At 51.7% G+C, this 23,082-nt stretch overlaps 3 protein-coding genes and 1 long non-coding RNA gene across 13 annotated transcripts in view; 1 reads left to right on the top strand and 3 right to left on the bottom strand.

The window, feature by feature from the left end:
- Positions 1-368: 368 nt before the first annotated feature.
- Positions 369-15,204, bottom strand: trmt61a (tRNA methyltransferase 61A). Its single transcript, XM_060051622.1, has 4 exons — positions 14,779-15,204; positions 12,783-13,123; positions 6,770-7,036; positions 369-1,433 (listed from the first exon to the last, which is right to left on the bottom strand). Exons 2-4 carry the CDS (start codon positions 13,111-13,113, stop codon positions 1,135-1,137), a joined length of 897 nt encoding a protein of 298 aa, XP_059907605.1. The 5' UTR covers positions 13,114-13,123; positions 14,779-15,204; the 3' UTR covers positions 369-1,134.
- On the top strand, positions 14,286-19,682 carry ckba (creatine kinase, brain a). Of its 2 annotated transcripts, none has more exons than XM_060051577.1 (8): positions 14,286-14,375; positions 16,881-17,068; positions 17,187-17,341; positions 17,535-17,667; positions 18,339-18,510; positions 18,591-18,714; positions 18,942-19,131; positions 19,370-19,682. In XM_060051577.1, exons 1-8 carry the CDS (start codon positions 14,353-14,355, stop codon positions 19,546-19,548), a joined length of 1,164 nt encoding a protein of 387 aa, XP_059907560.1. In that variant the 5' UTR covers positions 14,286-14,352; the 3' UTR covers positions 19,549-19,682. The 2 variants fall into 2 exon arrangements, with proteins under 2 accessions (XP_059907560.1, XP_059907561.1); XM_060051578.1 differs by lacking the exons at positions 14,286-14,375; positions 16,881-17,068 and adding exons at positions 15,768-15,928; positions 16,267-16,468.
- LOC132457455 (uncharacterized) lies at positions 17,543-18,381 on the bottom strand. The gene is made up of 3 exons (XR_009525650.1): positions 18,253-18,381; positions 18,017-18,172; positions 17,543-17,822 (listed from the first exon to the last, which is right to left on the bottom strand). It is a non-coding gene; the product is annotated as an uncharacterized LOC132457455 (long non-coding RNA).
- Positions 19,683-20,772: 1,090 nt separating the features above from the next.
- Positions 20,773-23,082, bottom strand: part of mark3a (MAP/microtubule affinity-regulating kinase 3a) — a 38,682-nt gene continuing 36,372 nt past the window's right edge. For all 9 annotated transcript variants that reach the window (XM_060051463.1, XM_060051458.1, XM_060051465.1 and 6 more), the window contains 2 exons: positions 22,165-22,209; positions 20,773-21,575 (listed from right to left, as the gene is read on the bottom strand). In XM_060051463.1, the coding sequence (XP_059907446.1) occupies positions 21,227-21,575; positions 22,165-22,209 (394 nt within the window). In that variant the 3' untranslated portion in view covers positions 20,773-21,226. The remainder of the gene's footprint in view (positions 21,576-22,164; positions 22,210-23,082) is intronic.

Here is a 23,082-nt window from a genome sequence, read left to right on the forward strand (position 1 = left end):
TGACGTTGTTTGGTTTACAACTGTTAACCGGAACCTTCTGCTCCTCCAACTTTAATCCAGCAGTGTGTCCTTGCTGACTGCTAGTCCTATACAATATCGAAAGCGACATTTGTTTTCCCTTTGTAGATTAACGCCGTTGTCAAGTTAAGTATATATTTCAAACCGGTTACATTTAGCTTCTCATTTGATTACATAATATTCTGCAGATAGAGGAAGTTTGGAGCCGTTTGGAAAGATGCAAGGTCTAGCCAATGAGAGGCCCCGGAACTGGGTTGCAGATGGACATCGGCCAATCTGATTCCAGAATTGCCTCCGTGCTTCAACACTTACCTTGACACGTTGTTTGACATCAGGACAAGACAACTGAACACTTTTTCCACACTTTAATACATTTCCCCCCATGTACAAATCACTTCAACCTCTTATAAAATTAGTCTAGTCTTAAGAAATTATTATAAAAAGCAAACCAAAATGTATCAGCCAGAAGATTCTTGAACTTATTATAATAAAACAGCTGACTTGATTCAAGCAACACAGCAGAGTGAGGGAAATCTACGCCTCAAGTGTAAAACAACGTAAATCAAAAGGGCTTTTCTTTGCAAACACTTGGCTGACGTTACTCTTCAAAATAAGGGCGTCTGGGCAGCTTCCTCAGACGGGACATTTAGAGGGAACAGAAACTCAGCAGCACACTTTGGTGAAGTTTAGGTACTGCTTCGTTTGTGGTAAAGTTGAGTTAAGGGTTCGTTGTGGCAAGGTTTAGGTAAAGGGTATTAACGTGAGCCCTTATTCACCTAGTGGCCACGTTCAGAACAAAGATGGAGCCAAGATGGCCACCGGATGGTTAAGGCCCATGAACAGAAGAATTGATTTGAGCAATCTCGACCACTCAAAGACCATCATTGACATTCGATCTTTGTGGTTTCTGGGAAACCTTTAAGCTCTTAAGGCAATGCACCATGGGTAACGTTTGATGTATTTTTAGCTGAGGAAACCAGGAAGGTATCGGCTCCTCCCGGTTCAAAATGTCGCCAGAGACGGACCGTCCTGAGTTCGACCTCGTCCCCGTGACGACGACCCGCCGGGGGAAAACGTTACGGCGGTCCGCTACCCACGATGCACCCCGTGACTCCGTCAGGTGCGGGGCTTGGTGGCGAAGGTGAGGTAGCCCGTGTGGCCCGCCATGCTCCGCGGGGGGGTGGTGGTCTTGATCGAGAGGGAGGCGTGGGGGGCCGGCGCTGGGGCGGGGGTCTGGGCGGGGTCGGGGGTGCGGTCCGGGCCAAAGTCCGGCAGAGGCAGGCCCACGGTGCGCACGTCGTGCACGCGCAGCAGCACCTCCAGGGTGCTGAGGTCGTGGAACCCCCGCGCGGCCAGGGCCTCGCACGTCCGCTGCACCTGCTCGATGCAGGGGGAGAAGGAGCACAGGCGGCCCCCTGGGGAGAGAGAGGGGGGGAGATAGAGGCCGAGAGGGGAAAGGAGAGAGAGGGGGAGAGGGAGAGGGAGAGGGGGGAGGGGGGGGGGGGGGGGAGGGAGAGGAGAGAGAGGGAGAGGAGAGGGAGCAAAAGATGGTGGAGGAAAAAGAGAAAGTACACAAATGGCAGAGGGGGGAGAGAGATTGAGGGGTGAGGAAGAGGGACAGAGGGGAGGACAGAGAGACAGAGAGGGGAGAGGCAAAGAGAGAGAGCAAAGGATAGAGAAAGAAAGAGAAAGAAAACAGATGACAGAGGGGGAAGAGAGAGACGGAGGGGGTGACAGGGAGAGAGGGGGTGAACAGGGAAGAGGGAAGGGTGAGAAATGTGACCCGTGAGAAAACAAAAAGCGAGACTCGAAGCGCTGGGACGCCATGACAGCCCGACAGAACATCACGGCCCCCTGCGAACCGAGAGGACGTCACAACAACACCATTCCAACCAATCACAGACAGCCATAGCAACAGCCCTCACACACAAGTACAAACTGTAAGTACACAACTGTTACACACACACAGACAGTACAAAGCAGGAACACTAGTCTTTAAACAACAGCCACCCAGGCTTTTGTTTAAAGAGATAAGGAGATGCGTTGGTAACCAGGCAACAAGCTGGTGACCCTGTCTGCCGTGTAAACATCTGGACGCAGCTGACAGCCGGTCTGTTGAGGCGGAGTCAGGAAGTGAAGAGGAAGTGAAGAGTGTTAGCTGATAACACTAAACAACGCTATGAAGGCCTCTTCCTTCTCGTACCAGCCTACTTTACCCTTCCGCGGCCTGCTTTACCCCGGTAACCAGCCTGCCTACATGTACTCGCCGGGAAGTGAAGCAACCATAACATGTATCTGGTTATACAAGGGGGAAGGTCAAAACATTTTGAACGGGTCAACGTGTAGAAAACAGTTGATATGAGGCCAACAGCTGTTAGTATTGTATTGTGATAATCTAATGACGCAAGGAACTATAGCAAGAGGCTGTGCTAACAAAACCGTTAGCATGCTAAAGTCATGATGCTAGCTGTCGTAGCGGGAGGCTGGGCGAACAGCACAACCGTTAGCATGCTAAAGTCATGATGCTAGCTGTCGTAGCGGGAGGCTGGGCGAACAGCACAACCGTTAACATGCTAAAGTCATGATGCTAGCTGTCGTAGCGGGAGCCTGTGCCAACTATACAACCGTTAGCATGCTAAAGTCATGATGCTAGCTGTCGTAGCGGGAGGCTGGGCGAACAGCACAACCGTTAGCATGCTAAAGTCATGATGCTAGCTGTCGTAGCGGGAGGCTGTGCCAACTATACAACCGTTAGCATGCTAAAGTCATGATGCTAGCTGTCGTAGCGGGAGGCTGGGCAAACAGCACAACCGTTAGCATGCTAAAGTCATGATGCTAGCTGTCGTAGCGGGAGCCTGTGCCAACTATACAACCGTTAGCATGCTAAAGTCATGATGCTAGCTGTCGTAGCGGGAGGCTGTGCTAACAGTACAACTGGTAGCATGCTAACGTCATGACGCTAGCTGGGCTTACAACACTAGCTAGTGGATGGTAGTAACAGGGTCAGCTAATAGCGACGCTCCGGGATGTGTTGGACCAGAATCAGGTTAGAGGGGGCCGGCCTCGCTAATAGGTGTAGCTTACCCACATGGCATGGTCACTTTAGATCCACTTAACCCGTATCCCACCACCCACACACGGCTATTTGAGGTAGGCACTAAGATAAACAGAGATTTTTCCATTTTTGGGACGTTGTTTACCTTGTAAAGAAATGAGCCATACATCCCTTTGAATAATTCATGCAAAGAGCTCTTAAGTGCAGTTCACATTAAAGTGCTGATAGCAATGTATTGCAAGAGCACATCAATTAACTCACTCTTAAAGTAAGTTTTGTAAATAAAGTGTGGTTATATAGCACCTTCCATGGCCAAAAGACTGCTTTACATTATTGTACGACTGTAAAAAAAAAAAAACGAAAAAAAAAAAACCTTAACCTCAGAGCAGAGAAGAGCTGCTGAACTGCTGTCTACCATTCCTCCGTCCTCACGGAGGGTTCCCCACTGGGAGGTCTTCCAGACGGCGGCCCAGCCTCCCCGGGGATCCTCTGGACCCTGCTGGCCTAATATGGAGAGCGACCGCGGGGAGGGACCACTCCCTCAGACACCCTCCCACCCGCACGCTCTGCCCTACACGTTAACCAGGTCACTCGGACATGGGTCTGGGTCACATGGTTAGGTCCTATTTATCGTAACCCGAGCATGTGATATGTGAATTTTATGGAAACGTGTTTCGAAAAGAACATGTTCGGTTTCCCCCTCAACACAGGGGGCAGCCATTTTGAATGATGACACGTCAGCTGTCGGCCACAGCCGACCAATCAGAGGACTCTTGGGGACGGCAGAGCAGCGGTGAGACTGTTGACGCGTTTCAAATAGCGGGCGATCCTTTGACAAACTTCTGCTCTCAGCCTTTGGCAAACACAACCGGCTGTTGCCTAGCGATCAAGACTAGGGTCCAGGGCAAGGGCTACTGACTAAAGAATCAATCAATCCCCATGGCCAATCATTCAATCCCCATGGCCAATCATTCAATCCCCATGGCCAATCGATCAGCGATGGCACCGGCTCTGTAGGAGAGGGTGGAGGTGGACCGGGTGTTTGCTGGTCTTTGGAGAGCTCCAGAGTGTTCTCTCCAGACTGCAGAACACACAAACGCGCCTTAATGGACTGTGCATGTTCGAATGTCTGTAAGAGTGTGTGTGTGTGTGTGTGTGTGTGTGTGTGTGTGTGTGTGTGTGTGTGTGTGTGTGTGTGTGTGTGTGTGTGTGTGTGTGTTCGAATGTCTGTAAGTGTGTGTGTGTGTGTGTTCGAATGTCTGTAAGTGTGTGTGTGTGTGTTCGAATGTCTGTAAGTGTGTGTGTGTGTGTTCGAATGTCTGTGCGTGTGTCTGTGTCTGTGTCTCTGTGTGTGTCTGTGTGTCTGTGTGTGTGTTGCATGCCTTTCTCTGGTGGGAGTTCAGAGAGCTAATCATCTAACCGCGTTCCCGGCTGGGAGCCAGAAACGAGAGGAATTCTACTGCAGGAGAACATAAGTCTGGGCCAGCGGTCTGCGGCCACGACAGCCCGGTTGCCAAGGGGACATGCATCAACTGGTGGGAGCCGAACGGTTCTTGGTTCGATCCCCAAAGTTGACTATTCTCCTGGTAGGCATCCTAGCGCAAGATGACCCTTAACACCTTCAGACTCATATTTGTCGGTCCAATTACTCATAGTACATAGTAACTCAATTTACTAACTCGTACTACATAGTACAAACTCATACTAACTCATTTTACTAAGTCCTACTACATGGTACTAATTCCTACTACATGGTACTAACTCCTACTACATGGTACTAACTCATACTAACTCCTGCTCCATAGCCCTGTGTAGTTTGTCCTGACCACGGCAGGAGGAGGCAGAACTGAACCACCCGATCAGGTGACTCAGTGGTCTGCTGATATTCCGACGGAAAGGATTCTGTGTTTAGCTCTGGGAGCATCATAAACACAGAACAGAGAAGAGAAGGCACACGCACACACACACACAAACACACACCTCCTCCTCCTGCTCCATGACCCTGTATGGACATCTACGGCACATATAGCTGGTGTGTGTGTTCTGTGTGTGTTTGTGTGTGTAAGTAGCAGCAGCACCATAAAAGGGAGAGAACAAATAAAGATATATATGTGAGAGAGCGTGAGTGGAAAGATACCGAGAGAGAGGGAGAGAGAGGGAGGGAGGGAGGGAGGGAGAGAGAGAGAGGGGGAGAGATATGGAGAAGGGAGAGGAGGGAGAGAGAAAAGGAGGGATGGAGACAGGAAGAGGTAGAGCGATAGAGGAGGAGAGGAGAGCGGTACTAGAGCGATGAGAGCAGGGACAGAGAGACCAGTGTGCAGTCCATTCCCCTGCCGATCACGGTTTCCTTTGTGTCTGCCTGACTGATGTCCCGAGATGCACGGGGAGGCGGGCCGGGCGGACTGACGTCCCAGGATGCACTGGGAGGGAGAGCCGGGCTCTCCATGTAAACAGAAAGCCTCTGGGTACAGGACCCAGGGCCCAGCCGGGCCCGGGGACCACAGATGGTCTCGTGTCTCTGTGTGGCTACGGCGGCGAGCCTCGATCCGAGACTCAGATCGATGGAAGTGGACCGCCGCCTCGCACACTAATGGAATTCATTCCCAGCACCTCAATTAAAAGTCGTTTGGCTATGCCTAGAGGCTGAAGACTATACATATTTAAACAGCGGTAGAACCCCACTGTAGCGAACACCGAACACACGTCGGCCTACTGCCTTGTTTTTAAAATCAGCTCCCTGATCATACGAAGCGTCATTCGAGCATTGTGCCCCTTGGGTCAGGCTTGACCAATGAGCTTGGAGCAGTGAACCCCACGACCCCTAGAAGGGTAGAGATCTAAATCCTCAGCCGTGTTCTCAGACGGAGACACCAGGACACAGCCTGGCTACCTTTAAGAGGGCCAAGGGGTCGTTGTCATGAGGGGGGTCGTTGTCACGAGGGGGCCCGCGGCAACGACCCCTCGGTGCCAGGTGACGTACCGACCTGCCCAGACCTGCCCAGACCTGCCCTCTTCTCCCCCCCCCCCCCCCCCCCCCCCCGTTTGGAGGGCAGGTAACCATGGAAACAAATCACGCGCTATTGTTTCTGCATCCTAGTGTGACGCATTGAGACAGGCCAAGGTTATTATGGGATAGCACAAGTCTATGTGTGCGTGTCCAGTCATTTTGTCCATCATGCCTGGATGAGTCAACACACACACACACACACACACACACACACACACACACACACACACACACACACACACACACACACACACACACACACACACACACACACACACACACACACACACACACACACACACACACACACACACACACACACCTTTATCTCCAGCACCATGACTATCGAGGTTACATTGGGTCTGGGATCAGATTCCTGTGCACCCGGGATGCTCTTGTCCTGCTCTCTAGCCCGGCCCAACCGCGTGAACACGTGAAACCCGATCGGCTCCGAGTGGCTAAGACACGGCTCCAGAAACGCCTTTACTGCACTGCCCAACGGGATGGACATGCAAACCGGTACTAAACTCACGGGTTCGGAGCACAAGGAAAAGGAGATCGGAACGCGGGTTCGGAACAGGAGTTCGGAAGAGGAGTTCGGAACTCGGGTTCGGAACAGGAGTTCGGAACGCGGGTTCGGAGGACGGCTCGTCGTAACGAACGTGAAAGCGCTGCGATCATGGTCCTACCGTGTCTCTTCATGGCGCTGTGGGCGTGGCCCACGGCCTCCCAGGGGTTGGGGATGTCCAGGAAGACGGCGTCGGCCACGCCCGCCACGCCGAAGCCGTCCAGGCACACGTCCTGGTTGCGCACGGAGACCAGGTGGGCCACGCGGTGCTCCCGGAACTCCTGCTCCACCTCCAGCGCCCGCTGCTTGTGGAACTCCACCGTGTGGAGGTGGCCGGTGGGCGCGATGGTGCGCAGGATGGCGTGGGACAGAGACCCACTTCCTGTTCCTGTCGGTGGGGGGGGGACAATACAGAGGCTTGATGAAGAAACCCTTCTTCAACGAGGAAGACCGCCTTGGAGGGTGAGACTCAAACTCGCTCGAGGCTGCGGGCATTGGGACTCGAACCAAGAACTTTACACTTGTGAGTGAGACAGCGCTGGAGGGTGAGTGAGTCTCACCCTCCAAGCTTTTATCCTACACTACCATGCCGACAACGTAATGATAGAACTATCAGCAATTATTTCATGAAGTTTTTGATGAAGGATTGAGGAAGATTAGGTCAGGCTAGGATCTAGGGGGGGGACGCAATGCATCATGGGAAAAGAGGCATCTGGATAAGCCATTAGTAAGGTTGGTCCCACCATGGTGGTGAGGAAGAGCCTCAGAAAGGACCTGAAAGCGAGCGCACGCTAGCCAAACACTAGCTAAGCCGAGCTAGTACACATCACATCCATCTACTCCAGTACGACTGATGAGCTGGCCTAGAGCCAAAGTTTTACATTTAGGGCATTTTAGCAGAAGCTTTTATCCAAAGCGACTTACATCGTTTAATACACACATTGACACACCGACGGCAGAGTCAACCATGCAAGGCGACAGCCAGCTCGTCGGGTGCAGTTTGGGTTAAGTGTCTTGCTCAGGGACACATCGACACTCAGCTAGGAGGAGCTGGGGATCGAACGGGCAACCTTTAGGTTACAAGACAACTGCTCTGCCTCCTGAGCTAAGCCGACCCAAAGTTAATGCTTAAGCCACAACAAGAGAGTGAGTGAGTGTGTGTCAGTGAGAGTGAGACAGAGCATCGTTGTTCCTGTAAACAGGTGATCGCAATCAGTTTCCATGGCGATCAACCTTTTATCATACCCTGCGAGTTGGTTCAACAAAGAACCGCTGTTCTCGTTGTCCAAGCATCCCTCAGTCGATGACCCGCTACAATTACAACCCCCGCCAATACACAATCAAATCCTGACAGTCTGCCAGGCTCCCTTTAACGGAAGTCTCTCCACTCGACCGTTGAGGAGGTCAGGGCCACACGGACTGAAACACATCATGGGGACACGACGCCGCTATCAGACTGCCACTATCTGGAGCGTGTTTATCACGGCGTCTAAAGCCGTGTGGAGCAGTGAGGGCAAAGCTGAGGTGATGTCATCGTCCCGTTGACGTGACGCCCGTGCTCCATGTGACTCCGCAGTACAGACAAAACTCTGCGGAACCAACCTTGAGTACTTTCATATTTGGTACAGAGATGGGTCCTTAAGGAGCAGGTAGGGGGTAGATGATACAGAGACTGGTCATTAAGGAGCAGGCAGGAGATAGTCAGTACAGATGCAGAAGTAGCCAGGATCAAATTAGACCTTGAAACGATCATGTTAGGTGACGGAAAGTCAAGTGGGGCCAACAGGTTGAGAGATGGTCACATTCTGAATACAGGGTTAGTGTGGTAATGGTCAGGGTGGAATCTGGGAAGACGCATCATGGCCAAATAAAAGTTGCACTAAGTTGCTTGTTTGCGCGCACACGCTTGCATGCACGTGCGCGCGGTGCAGGCATGCACGACACAGAAGTTGCTAGTTATGCAAAGCTCCTAGTTTCTCCAGCCCAGCCCAAGCCTCATCACAGTGTGCTCGTGTGTACTGTAAAAACTTCCAGCAGAGCTTAATCTGGTGTTTATTACCATCTCCAACCGCACTGCTCAACAGCAGTCTCCCAGCCCTGTCGACCAATAACGTGCAGCCATGTAGCGACAGCCCTGTCATGTGACCCTGGAGTGTGTGGCTGGGATCTAGTACATCTTGTCTCCATGCCCCCGCCGCCCCCGCTCTTGCTAAAGTTGCGTCATCCCCGCCCTTGTTCTCGTGGCAACAATGGACCCCAATGTTTACAACACATGACCACCGACAGGGAGACGGAGAGAACGGCGGAATGGGCCGGCTTGTGGACAAAGGGAGCCCCCTCGGCCCTTCTGAGGTGATAATTGATATCCTGGTTATGAATTTCCTGAGAATCTGGGACACTCGCATTAGCGCCGGTTACCGTGGAGACGGCAGCGGGGTGTAACTGGGACTGGGCGGCAACGCAGTGTTTAACCTCGGTCAGCATGCTGATGGGACAGATTAGAGCACCAGAGTTTAACCCCTGAAAGGTGACGTTTGCAGGGCGGGGGGGGGGGGGGGGGGGGGGGCAGCCCTGGAGGTCAGAGAGAACAAGAGAGAGCTAGGGACAGCTAGTACCAGCTAGATAGCGATAGCATCAGCAAGGGGCAAAAAGAAGAAGTTTAGAACTCTTAACTCGTGGCTTGCAGGAGAACACAGCGTTGTAAAGCGGACACACTAACGCTCTACGTTTATGACTATGAACCCTCTCAACCGCAGCCGTCATATCGGTATCCAAAGGTTCCTTTGTTTCCTCGTCCAGACGTCTGTCTTTTCCTTGCTCTCCAGGCCCCGCCCCCCCCCCCATGCACAGCCCCGAGCAGGAGAGTCAAGTGCCGCTTCTGAGGAAGTCCTGTCTCCTGCTAGCCACCGTCCCGAGGGGTGGATGCAGGACCCGGTACTCAGTGGCAGGATTGACAGGTGTACCAAATAAAAACCAAATCCTCCGCCAATAGTTTGTCACGAACGCGTCGATGCAGCTCTGGGGAGTCAAACGGTTCCAGACATCATCGCCACGGGGAAAGATAACCGCACTCTATGCAAAAGATGGTAGGTGGCGAAACAACGTGCTCCTTGTCCCGGTGATGAGAACCGGACTCACAACCTTGAGGCCTGCAGCAGCAGAACGCTACCTTACATGTCCCACATACCCAGAGTCACTGGGACAGCCCGGGGCCTGCAGTAACAGCGGAGCAGACTATTTTTAGCCATCAATGCTGCTTCTATCATAAACCCCTAGTTTAGATTCTACATGAAGACATGCGGTTCTCATGTAAATGGACTATTTTTAAAGCAGCTTGCCTCATTGCATCATGGGACATCTCCCAAGGACAAAGGAGGTAGTTCCTTCTGACTTTGCGCCCACATCCTAATGTCCTCTGAGGAGGGTCCCATCTAGGAGCCACACATCTCACCAACGTTACAAGAAGTACGGTGTCGGAAGCCGAACCAAAGGGTTCCAGGTCCAATTGCCAATGTTCGTGGCCTAGCTCTGAGAGAAGGATGACCCCTGCCCCTTCACGACATGTATCTGGATTCCCGAGAAGTCTCTTTGGATAAAAAATGGCTCCTAAATGACTCAATAGAAGATAAATCAATAGACTATGAGCCTTATAAAACACACCTTTCACGTCGAGAGCTCCTGGTCTCCAAGGTGACTCCCTAGTCCACACAGGGCGTGTCAACAGAGTCAACATCCCTATCGGCCACAATCGCAGTGCGGCTCCACGTCCCCCCCTGTCAAAGTGACCCCCCCCCCCCCCCCCCCCCCCTCACTGAAGGACATGACATTCTTGAGTGCGTGTGTGTGTGTGCTGAACGCTACGAGAAGGGAGAACCTTCTGATGGCCTCAACCAGGCTACAAAGACAAACAAATCAGGGCACTTCCATTCTCCATGGCGGACGCTGGTGCCCAGTCACTAGCCTGCTCACTCCTAAAAGAGGCCATTGTTCTTTGTGCACCGTGTTGTGTGCGGTGGCCCCGGTCAGCACATGAGGCTGCAGCATGAGGCTGATGAGGCGTTGGGACTGAGCCCTGGTGTCGGACCATCAGGACTCGGACTCTAGCGCACCCATCAGGCACACCCCTTCTCCACCAACGCCGTTCCATCGCCGGTTTCGGAGCCAGTGCCAATCCCGAACCAGTTTCTTTGCTTCTCCACATAAATAATCCTGGCACCGGGCCGGACAAACAGGTTCCAACTAAGCACCGGCAAACACCAGAAACAAGAACCAGTGACGTCTAGCACTGGGTTAGCGTAGTTTTAACGCGTTCATTTAAAAAGTTTTAACGTCCTGACGCATACGTTTTAATTATATTTATTTTTTATTTTTGAATATCAAGAAACAAGAACCAGTGACGGCTAGCACTTGGTTGGCGTAATTCAACTTAAGAGCCATGATTCATTTGAACTTCCTGACACGTTGCTAGGACAACGGGGTCGTATGCTCTGACGCATTGAAGTGGTTCTACCCTAGCCCTAAAGTCTGTGGAGAATCAAGCAGGCTCTTGGGAAGTTGGCGTCTAGAACCAACACTGAACCAGCACCAGCACTGGGTTTGCGTTGGTGGGAAGGGGGTAGGAGAAGACCTCAGGAGAGCGGCTGGCTGGGAGTTAGCAGGCTGAACAGACGACACGACGATACACGCAAACGTATAGACACCCACACACACATTTGGGTCTGCATTAATGCCAGAGGCATGAAGCATGATGCAGACGACGGTTTCCCATTAGAGAGAGAGAGAAGGGAGTGTGTGGCTGACTCGGCACATTTCCTAGCAGACTAATAAAACGGACGGTGCTCGATCAATACAGTGACAGGCTGATAGGGAGACACCACTGCAGTATAACCATGATCTAGTACTGCTGCAACACACACACACACACACACAACAGACATACAACTACCCTCCTGATATGTATGCCGGGACACAGAAGATATTTTACTTGCGACTGAAATGCTTTGGAAAGGAAAGGTGTCACTTTAAGGTCTTATGTAGATGCTCTGCCTATCGAGTTTGGTGCAATGCGCACATGTTCCTCGTGGGACGCCAAGGCCACAGGCAGACGGCATGCACTGGGCTGTCCCATGCGGGATGAACAACACAGAAAGATCTAACATTTTCACACCTAAAATGTGGTCACAGGCCTGAAGATACTTGGTCGCGAGTGTTCATTTGAAATAAAGGCGTGGTTCTGTGAATAAGGTGTGGTTCTCTGAATAAGGTGTGGTTCTGTGAATAAGGTGTGGTTCTTTGAATAAATTTGGTTCTCTGAGTAAAAGTTGTGGTTCTCTAAAATAAAAGGTGTGGTTCTGTGAATAACGGTGTGGTTCTTTAAATAAAGCTGTGTTTCTGTGTATACGGTGTGGCTCTCTAAATAAAAGGTGTGGTTCTGTGAATATGGTGTGGTTCTCTAAATAAAAAGGTGTGTTTCTGTGTATACGGTGTGGCTCTCTAAATAAAAAGGTGTGGTTCTGTGAATATGGTGTGGTTCTCTAAATAAGGTGTGTGTTACGGCTCTCTGGCCTTCGTTTGTCCTAATGCCTTCGTTTGTCCTAATGCCTGTGATGTTCTTGCTTCAATCAGGGGTGTGGGCGTGGCTGATTAGGCTGATTGGGCGCCAGGGTACAGGCGCCCTGCAGTCGCTAAAAGATCCCCATTGTTTGTTCATGGTGAACCCGTCTAGACCGCTCATTTGTGTCGCATCCTTTCGGGCAATGACAGTGTGGTTCTGTGAATAAGGCGTGGTTCTCTAAATAAAGGTGTGGTTCTGTGAATAAGGCGTGGTTCTCTAAATAAAGGTGTGGTTCGGTGAATAAGGTGTGGTTCTTCGAATAAGGTGTGGTTCTGTGAATAAGGTGTGGTTCTGTAAATAAGGTGTGGTTCTGTGAATAAGGTGTGGTTCTGTGAATAAGGTGTGGTTCTGTGAATAAGGTGTGGTTCTGTGAATAAGGTGTGGTTCTGTGAATACGGTGTGGTTCTTCGAATAAGGTGTGGTTCTGTGAATAAGGTGTGGTTCTGTGAATAAGGTGTGGTTCCCTTAATAAAAGGTGTGGTTCTCTAAATAAAAAGGTGTGGTTCTGCGGGGTCCCCACCTGACTCACAGACCACCGCTCCGGGCTTGAGCTCCAGCATCATGGTGATGGTGGCGATGTCGGTGGTGTAGAGGATCTGGGTGCGGTGGGGCAGGTTCACCGTCCACAGCTCCGGCGTGGGGTGCAGCACCAGCACCCAGCCGCCCTTGCTGCACGTGACCTTTGACCCGTAGCGCTTGCCTATCAGGTCGGAGGAGTGGCGTATGGCGCCGTAGCGCGTCTGGGTCTGGCCGTTCTTCTGCACCTTGACCGCCATCATGGACTCGTGTCCCAGGTAGACGATGGCCACGTCCCCCTCCTGGACCATCTCGGAGTACTCCACGAAGCTCATGACGTCTCCTCTGGGGACCAGAACCACAAGACCACCGTCAGACTAGCGCTGAACGATGAACGAATTCAAACTGACGTCGCAATGTTAGAGAACGCGATTTGCAAATCGCAAAAGGCTGCACATTAAATTGTGTACATCGATATATCAATTCATGCATCAATTCATCTCAACACATTGGCCTGGCCTAAAGGAAGGAAGAGTTTATATGTTGACTGCTTCCAATGTTGTGTTGGTCATACTATAGAATGAGTTATTGCTTGTTTAGTGAATAATACAAAACAAAAGGATTGTTGAAACGAAAAACCATATACTAAATCGCAATATTGGTTGAAATAATCGCAATTCGATTATTTCTCCAAATTGTTCAGACACACTTCACATGCCGTACCCCCTCCATGAGAATTATCCTGTTTGACATGTATGTCCAACAGGGCAGGGTCATCTAGTATCAGCGATGGTGTTAGACCAGCATCAGCCCAAAGGTACTTGGTCATTCTACCAGTAGGCATCCTTTAGAAAGATGCCCTTACCACTACCTGCTCCATAATGAGCTGTCTCTGTACCGTCTAACCCCTACCTGCACCTAAATTACCTGTCGCCATATTCACTGTCTAACCCCTACTTGGACCTTAATGACCGGACTCTGTATTCACTGTCCAACCCCTACCTGCTGCTTAATGACCTGTATCTGTATTCACTGTCTAACCCCTGCCTGCTCCTAAACGACTTGTCTACACTGATGGGTCGTTCAGGTTAGGGCATCTGCTGAACGATAACATATTAAACCACACTTTAATTTATCGTGTGAGGGGAATGCAGGTGTTACAGCAGCACAGTCAAGAAAGAAAGAAAGAAACGGACGCATCTGGTTGCCCCTGGCAACCAATGGACGAGATCCTCCCCGCGCGCTTTGGAGACTGTTACCCCAACATCGCGTGAAACGAGGACAGCCGTTACTTCTGTTGATTTTCAAACTGGTCGTTCAGTTGTGTTTAAACTGGTCGTTCAGTTGGTGTTAAAACTGGTCGTTCAGTTTGTGTTCAAACTGGTCGTTCAGTTTGTGTTCAAACTGGTCGTTCAGTTGGTGTTTAAACTGGTTGTTCAGTTGATTTTTAAACTGGTAGTTGCAACTAGTTCAGTTGATGTTTAAACTGGTAGCTCAGTTGAAGTATTCCCACCAGAGGAGCAGTAAACTGTTTGTCAGTCGACTCCTACCAAACCAAACCCACCGTCTTTCATATGGCAGAAGACATGGACCAACTGTAAGTTTATGCAAGTTAAGTTAATAAGTTAAGCTTTAGAGATTTTTAAATGTTAAACGTCGTGTCAGTTATCCGCCAGTGAACTTTAGTGGGTGCCGGCTAACGTCAGAGAAGCCGTTGTTAGCATCATGCTAACGATGCCACTGTCCCCCAGGTCTGAACCCCGGGGACTACGAGTCGTTTTAACCAGAGAACATGAGGCAAGGTCGGGTTGCAAAGGCTCTACGGGGCTAGGTTCACATGAGTCGTTATAAACGTTAAATAAAAGCCAAAACCGCGACCGGAAAGACGTTGGTTTCGCCGGTACCTCCGCTAGCCTAGCCGTTGGTCCACCGCTAGTATAACCCCAGCAGACCGAAAGACAGAGAGACCGACAGGGGTGAAGGGTCAGGATGTCGCCTACCTCCTGGGGGTGCGGTTCACCTGGCCAACAAAGGAGAGGTGTTGTTAAACGAAGGTGTCGGGGTGTTTTGGTTGAGAGCCGCCGGTTCTCCGGGTCCACACGTGGGTTTGTTTTCAGAGCAGCCGAGGAGGAGGAGGAGGAGGAGGAAGCGGCGGCGCGGATTCGCAGATCTCCGCCTCCCGCCGCCGCTCCGCCTACGTGCGTGTCGCTGAGCGCATGGTTTGTAGATCTGCGGTGATCCTCGGCGAGGTCTGTCGCGTTACGATGACGTAGATGGGTGCTCGATAAAGTAGTGGTTTGGGAGAAATGGCATGTGGGAATGATCTCTCTAGCTGTCATGATGCTTCTTAGTTTTTTAGGCAGATTCTCGTTTCCTCTATGAGCAACTATCACTTCTTCGGGATTGGTCTTCCAATTAGATTATGCGCTGTTACATATTTCAACGGGTTTTCATTGGTTGCAGTGCTAACTACTAATATGTAATTAGTTGAATAATAATAATAATAAATTAAATTTATATAGCGCCTAATATGGTACTCTGAGACGCTTTACATATTGCCCTACTGAATGCTGAATGCATGATAGATGATTATTACTATGAATGTCAACCTGATAGCCCTTCTCTGATCGCAGTGCACAGCGATGATATATGTCGGAAATTCATAGTAATAATCATCTATCAGTCTTCTTGCAAAGTGTGTTTCCATGACGCCATGCCGCCACGCCATGAGACTCGTTGGATTATGAAGTATATTCCCTGATATCTACACTACTCCTCGCTCGGTTGGGTGTACTTTACTAAATGAGAAGGACGCATAGCTACTGAAATGCACACTTCTATAAAAAATATTCGCATTGCCATAAGAAGCACACTCGGCATTTACAGTTTATGGACAATCCCATTTAACATCCAGAGGGTTTGAGTTATGCGCCTCAGTCCAGATGAACTGAAAGGAAGAAATCGGATAGCGTCCAATAGAGAAAGTGGAGCCTGAGCGCTGACCAATGAGGAGCCAGCAGCTCCGCTATAAGACGGCCCGGGCTTGGTCGTCCCCGCGAAGAACGCTCAGTCTGTCTATTGGAAAAGGTTTGCGTCTCGGCCGGAACAATAGGGATCTTCGTTTCTTCCCCCAGTAGTAGTAGTACACAGGTAGGACCGCTCTCTCTGTTCCCTCCAACGCGTCTTTGATTCAACTCATTCTGTTCATTATTATCACATGTACCGCCTCATCTTAGGCGGACAGATGTGGACTAATAGTATATGCATTGTCTTAATAATACGTTGATATATAGTTCTATGATGATTTCGTGATGATTTTCGTGACAAAAATAATTTCCCCCTGGGATTATTAAAGTATTAATCAATTTAACGACGTAGACGTGTAATGCGTAACCTGTGCACCGGTCCGCGGGGCCGGTGCATGGAGTCTCCGCGCCCTCTCACGTCTCGCTCACTCGTGTGGTTTCTCCCCCGCGCCGCGCGTGCAGGGATCAGCCATGCCTTTCGGAAACACTCACAACGAGATGAAGCTGAAATACGCCTCCGCCAAGGAGTACCCCGACCTCTCCAAACACAACAACCACATGGCCAAGATCCTCACCCCGGCCATCTACGAACTGCTGAGGAAGAGGCAGACCCCCAGTGGATTTACCCTGGATGACGTCATCCAGACCGGGATTGATAACCCAGGTAAAAGAAAATAAAGAAACCTCAAGCCGCGTTTGCGCCGAGCCGCCGCCTGCTGCGCGTCGTTCGGTGTCCTCGCTAGACCAGGATCTAGACTAGCGGAGGGGGTATTACCGGGGGGCTTCTCAGCGGGATGGAGCCGCCATTTGCAACGCGACCTTGCCCGTGTGTAAACATTAAACAAAAAGATGGATGAATGAAGACTGAATTGCCTACTTGGCTTTGACGTCATGATGTGGTGACCGGTAGTGGTCTATATTCAAATGTAGCGCCGCCATGAATCATGATGCTGCCGAGGCAGGTGCAGCTGAGACGGTGCCTGTAGTAAGTGTGCCTGTAGTAAGCCCGTAGTGAGGGTGCTGTAGTAAACGTGCCTGTATTGAGGGAGCGTGTAGTGAGCCTGATGTGTGTCTAGCTCTAAGGCCATGGCCCAGATAAACGTCAGGCGGCTGTCAGCGGAGGACGAGTACCCTGACCTGACCGGCCACAACCACCACATGGCGTCGGCCATGACCCTTGACATCTACAAGCAGCTGAGGCAGAGGGCCACACCCAACGGCTTCACCATAGATGATGTCATTCAGACAGGGGTGGACAATCCCGGTACTGTAACCTAGACAACAAGACCTTAACCAGGGACCAGAACTAGGGAGGCCAGGGCTGTGTGTGTGGACGCCATGTGTTTTTAACGTGTGTGTGTGTGTTTACCGGGGGCGTCCAGGCCACCCCTTCATCATGACGGTGGGCTGCGTGGCCGGAGACGAGGAGACCTACGAGGTGTTCAAAGAGCTGCTGGACCCCGTGATCCAGGACCGCCACGGCGGATACAAGCCCACGGACAAGCACAAGACCGACCTGGACCCCGCCCACCTCAAGGTAGCTCCGCCCCCTCGCCACGCCCACCACCGCTAGTGCTTTGTTTGGAGCGTAGCCGTGTGCTTGCAGTCGATGTAGAGTGGATATTTTTGGGCCTCTTCAGACGGGACTTAAGTCTGTTTGGGATGTAAAAGAAAATCACGGACGGTCTTGGCTGCCATGAGCCGTACCTGACGCTGTCCCCTCTCCCCAGGGGGGCGACGACCTGGACCCCGACTACGTCCTGAGCTCCAGGGTGCGCACCGGGAGGAGCGTCCGCGGCTTCTGCCTGCCGCCCCACTGCAGCCGCGGGGAGCGCCGCGCCGTGGAGACCCTCTCCATAGAAGGTAGGGCCCGCCTGCAGCGGACGCTCGTAGAAATACTGGGCAGAGAGCCCCCTCTAGAGGCGGCAGCCGGCAGAACACCTGCTCCACATTTCTGTCCTCCCCTGGAGACGTGGACCAGTTCCCTCCATAGCTGTCCTTCAGAAGGTTCTCTTCACCTTTGGTCCCAGACGGTGGTAGGTCACGTGTTCTCTTCACCTTTGGTCCCAGACGGTGGTAGGTCGTGTTCTCTTCACCTCTGGTCCCAGACGGTGGTAGGTCACGTGTTCCCTTCACCTCTGGTCCCAGACGGTGGTAGGTCGTGTTCCCTTCACCTCTGGTCCCAGACGGTGGTAGGTCGTGTTCCCTTCACCTCTGGTCCCAGACGGTGGTAGGTCGTGTTCTCTTCACCTCTGGTCCCAGACGGTGGTAGGTCACGTGTTCTCTTCACCTCTGGTCCCAGACGGTGGTAGGTCACGTGTTCTCTTCACCTCTGGTCCCAGACGGTGGTAGGTCGTGTTCTCTTCACCTCTGGTCCCAGACGGTGGTAGGTCGCGTGTTCTCTTCACCTCTGGTCCCAGACGGTGGTAGGTCACGTGTTCTCTTCACCTCTGGTCCCAGACGGTGGTAGGTCGTGTTCTCTTCACCTCTGGTCCCAGACGGTGGTAGGTCACGTGTTCTCCTGTGTTCCCCAGCTCTGGACACTCTGTCTGGGGACCTGAAGGGGACGTACTACGCCCTGAAGAACATGTCCGACGCAGAGCAGCAGCAGCTCATCGACGACCACTTCCTGTTTGACAAGCCCGTCTCCCCCCTGCTGCTGGCGTCCGGTATGGCCCGCGACTGGCCCGACGGCCGCGGCATCTGGTGAGTAGAGGTTCTGCGGGGGCCCGGGGCCGGTCCTGGGTTCCCCCCCGGCCGTGCTAACGGGGCTCTGTGTGTCGCAGGCACAACGTGAACAAGACGTTCCTGGTGTGGGTCAACGAGGAGGACCACCTCCGGGTCATCTCCATGCAGCAGGGAGGCAACATGAAGGAGGTGTTCAACCGCTTCTGCACCGGCCTCACCAAGGTGAGTCCTCCTAGATCACCGTGGAGACCCCCTAGAGCAGTCGATCACCGTGGAGACCACCTGATGTCGTCGATCACCGTGGAGACCACCTGATGTAGTCGATCACCGTGGAGACCCCCTAGAGCAGTCGATCACCGTGGAGACCACCTGATGTAGTAGATCACCGTGGAGACCGCCTAGAGCACCAGATCACTTGAGCCCAGACTCACCGCTGTTTGTCCCCGCAGATCGAGAAACTGTTCAAGGAGAGGAAACACGAGTTCATGTGGAACGAGCACCTGGGCTACGTGCTCACCTGCCCCTCCAACCTGGGCACCGGGCTGCGCGCAGGAGTCCACGTCAAGCTGCCCAACCTCAGCAAGAACGCCAAGTTTGAGGAGGTCCTCAAGAAGCTGCGGCTCCAGAAGCGTGGAACAGGTACCCCCCTAACCCTAACCCCGTCCGGGCTCTGTAGGATGGGCCTAGTGTGAGGTCTTTGGTCCAATCCCCCTACACCCCTTGGCCCAAACCCTTGGCCCTACCCCTAGTTTTTGCGCGTGCACGAGGGGTAGGGCCAAGGGTTTGGGCCAAGGGGTGTAGGGGGATCCAGCCTTAGCCTTCCCACAAGGCCTTGCGGTGTCGGATGGCCGTGTGACCGGTGTCTCTCGTCTCTCAGGGGGCGTGGACACGGCGGCCGTGGGCGGGACCTTTGACATCTCCAACGCGGACCGCCTGGGCTTCTCCGAGGTGGAGCTGGTGCAGATGGTGGTGGACGGAGTCAAGCTGCTGGTGGAGATGGAGAAGAAGCTGGAGAAGGGCCAGCCCATCGACGCCATGATCCCCGCCCAGAAGTAACCTCCTCCTGCTGGTTCCTGCCCCCCTGGCCTGACGTATCGACACCCCTGTTCTGGAATGTTCCCCCTATTTAAAAACTTCAATGTTTTGTTGAAGCTGGCGCTGAACATGAAATAAAGTTGTTCTGAACCAAACCGTGTCTTAATTAAATGTGTGGAGGTTTAACGAGCCTGATGTACATAATGACTCTTCACAAGGCTAGTTTCACTGTAGGCCTGTGTTGTTTTTTAAGCCTTTAAGGAACGGTACTAAATTGATTAGAAACGATGTATTTGGTTGTTCAGAACAGTTTGTATATATAAATTTGCGGGATGGATTTCCGGTATCAATGATTTTTTTATATTTTATTTTAAAGCATATATATCCAAGGGAACTAAAGAGAGAGGGAGAAAAGATAAGTGGACTGACTGAGGGACAGACAGGTGTGTGCCTGAGGTGCTGCGGCGCTCTCCAAGGTGCTGACCTGTTCATTTGTTTAGTTTTTGTTATATGCAAATTGTCATAACAATATAAAGTGACAATCATGCTGTGATACTTCGTAAATTAATCTTGATTTCTAGTACGTGCAGGCCTAACCTGCGGTTGCCGGTGAAATACACTACTGCCTCGTTGTTTTTTCGCTTACCTGTTGAGGCGGGGAGGCGAGCTTCTGGTGTTCAGCGCCTGGTTACCGGGGAATCCCGTAGCTACACAGGGATTGTACAAATTTAGTCCATAATCCTTTTCAAACAAGTCATAGCCTGAAGTTTGTCGCCCCCTACCGCCTCTTTCTTTCTCCGTTCGGCCTGAGCTGCCATGCCGTAGGCCTGACCTAAAACCGCGTTTCCAGATTTCAACTTCATTTCTACAATTCTCGTAGGACATTCGTCGAAACAAGGCAATGTGGAGTTCTTATTAGTAGCCATCCTCTACCATGTTAACCTCCAATAATTGTTCTTATACAACTTGTTTAGTCCATTTATTTATAGCTCTCCACAGCAAAACATTACAGCATCGCCACAACGGTGAGAAACTCGGCACACAGGTAACAGGTAAATGGCTACCGTAAATAATAGAATAGAGGCGCCAAATTGAACTTACCACCAACCATTTAAAGAAAGTCCATATCTGAGGAGCCTGGTTAAATTTGAGGTCTGACATAGCTAATTATATATTCATGACGATTATCTTGGCCTAAAATGACCAGCAACACCGGATCTGACTCACAAAGTGACAACACGTTCATCAAGTTTACACTTTAATCAGACGTAGTGACCCCTCCCCTGGCATTTACATCAACTTCCATCTTCTAACAAAATACAAAAAAAACAAACCAATGGAGTACTGCAGGGAAGCCATCTTGAAAGTAAGATACATTATTTACACTGAAAACAAACGCTACGTTAAATCTGTTTTTCCAGGAGAGAGGAAAAAAAACCTGTGAAATAAATAAGACTAGAAATGCTTTTTGTCCACATTCACAGCATGACAAAAAGCATCCTGTTAGAGGGCAGAAAACAGACATTAGTAGATAACTGATTATTGCCAAAAGCCAAACTCTATACATTAGAATAGTCATTACATTATCTGTAATATTGTTTAGAAAAAAAGACATTTTGGAAACTGCTACTTGAATGATTGTACAGCTTAAATACTTCTAGATATTTATATATATTCATCTGGTCTTGACCCTTTTTGTTCATAGCTTTAACTCGTTGGCAACTTTGGAAGCGATGTTCTTGAAGGCGATGGAGGACCCCGATATCCGCTTGAAGCGCACCCCGTTCAGCGAGAGGCGCGGCAGCTTGCACACCTCCATCTCCCACTGCACCAGGTCCTCGTCGCGGCCCTCCCCGTGGACACACACCAGCAGGAAGCTCTCGGGCTGCTCGTAGTCACAGTTGTTGGCGTCCAGCACCTTGCGGATCTCCCTCATGATGTCGCCGGGCTCCATGGCGCTGGTGGTCCTCATACTCCATGTGAAGCGCAGGGAGCGGGGCTTGCCGTCTTTGGCGGCTTCCCCCTTCGGATCCCCAGGAACATGGCGACTGGAGGGGGGGGGGGGGGAGAGAGATGGGTTAGAGTGGATGGGATGGAGGCCAGACCGACCACACACACACACACACACACACACACACACACACACACACACACACACACACACACACACACACACACACACACACACACACACACACACACACACACACACACACACACACACACACACACACACACACTTTGGAGGACGGTGGGGCCGTACAGAGCTGGTTTTAGTAATGCAGGGTCACACACACACACACTATCAGGACAGGAGATGCATACAACATCTGGACGAGTAGTGGCACGGGTCAGCAGGCAGACAACAGGAGGACAGACAGAGAGCAGGAGGACAGACGGACAGAGAGCAGGAGGACAGACAGAGGAAGAGGACAGAGACAGACAAGAGAGCAGGAGGCGGGACGGATCAGGAGGACAGACAGACGGTTCAGGAGGACAGACACAGATCAGGAGGACAGACAGACGGATCAGGAGGACAGACACAGATCAGGAGGACAGACAGACGGATCAGGAGGACAGACACAGATCAGGAGGACAGACAGACGGATCAGGAGGACAGACAAACAGACGTCTCACCTTGAGCCCTCAGGTCTCCCGTTTCTCTCAAACTCTGTGGAGACTCTGGAGGCAGCAGGGAGAGAAGAACATGAATACCACCTTCATCACCCTCACCACCACCATCATCATCATCACCACCTCAAGCGCCGCGTCACAGGGGAAGGGGGGGGGGGGTCAATACTATGTAACCACGAGACAAACGGAACCACGAGGAGAAACTCAAAATATACGTCAAAATGAAACGACGGTTAAACAACAGGGTTGAACTCCACTCTCCGACCGGGTCCCCCAAGCAGGACCAGGCTCTGATGACACAGCCCCCCAGCACACACACACAACACGACAGCAGCCAGACGGGGGACTGGTCCCACCAGACGGGCCCGGTGGTACCACGGTCGGGCCCCCGGAGCCCCAGAACCCAACAAGGGCCCTCACAGCTCCTCCCACCTCCACCCGCTCCGGACACGACAGTCAACTCCCCCAGGAGCTGGTCTTGGTGATCCAGTCCCCCTGCCTGGAGGGACATGGAGCTGGTCGGGCCTGGGGGGGGGGGGGGGGGGTTCGCTGTGCAGCCCCAGGGCCCTGTCTGGTTGGGGGGGGGGGGGTCAAAGCCATGCACACACACAGCAGATGGAGAGGCTGCAGCGACATGCACCCGGGATGGATCCTATGCTGGCAGACACTAGCTCCTAGCATGGCTCCTAGCATGGCTCCCAGCACGGACTCATAGCACGGCTCCTAGCACGGCTCCTAGCATGGCTCCTTAGAAATGGTATGTGCTGATAGTTTTGGACGCAGGATGCTATTGATTGTTTAACACTTTGTACATATTTATTAACTACAATAAAACTTCAGCTACAGCTCAATGCTGCTGCGGCTCACTGCGGCTTGTAGTCCCCTCGTTGACAGAACTGGGTTGTCAGGGTCCCTTGCACT

Source organism: Gadus macrocephalus, chromosome 5 (assembly GCF_031168955.1).
Source record: "Gadus macrocephalus chromosome 5, ASM3116895v1".
In the NCBI taxonomy this organism is placed as follows: Eukaryota; Metazoa; Chordata; class Actinopteri; order Gadiformes; family Gadidae; genus Gadus; species Gadus macrocephalus.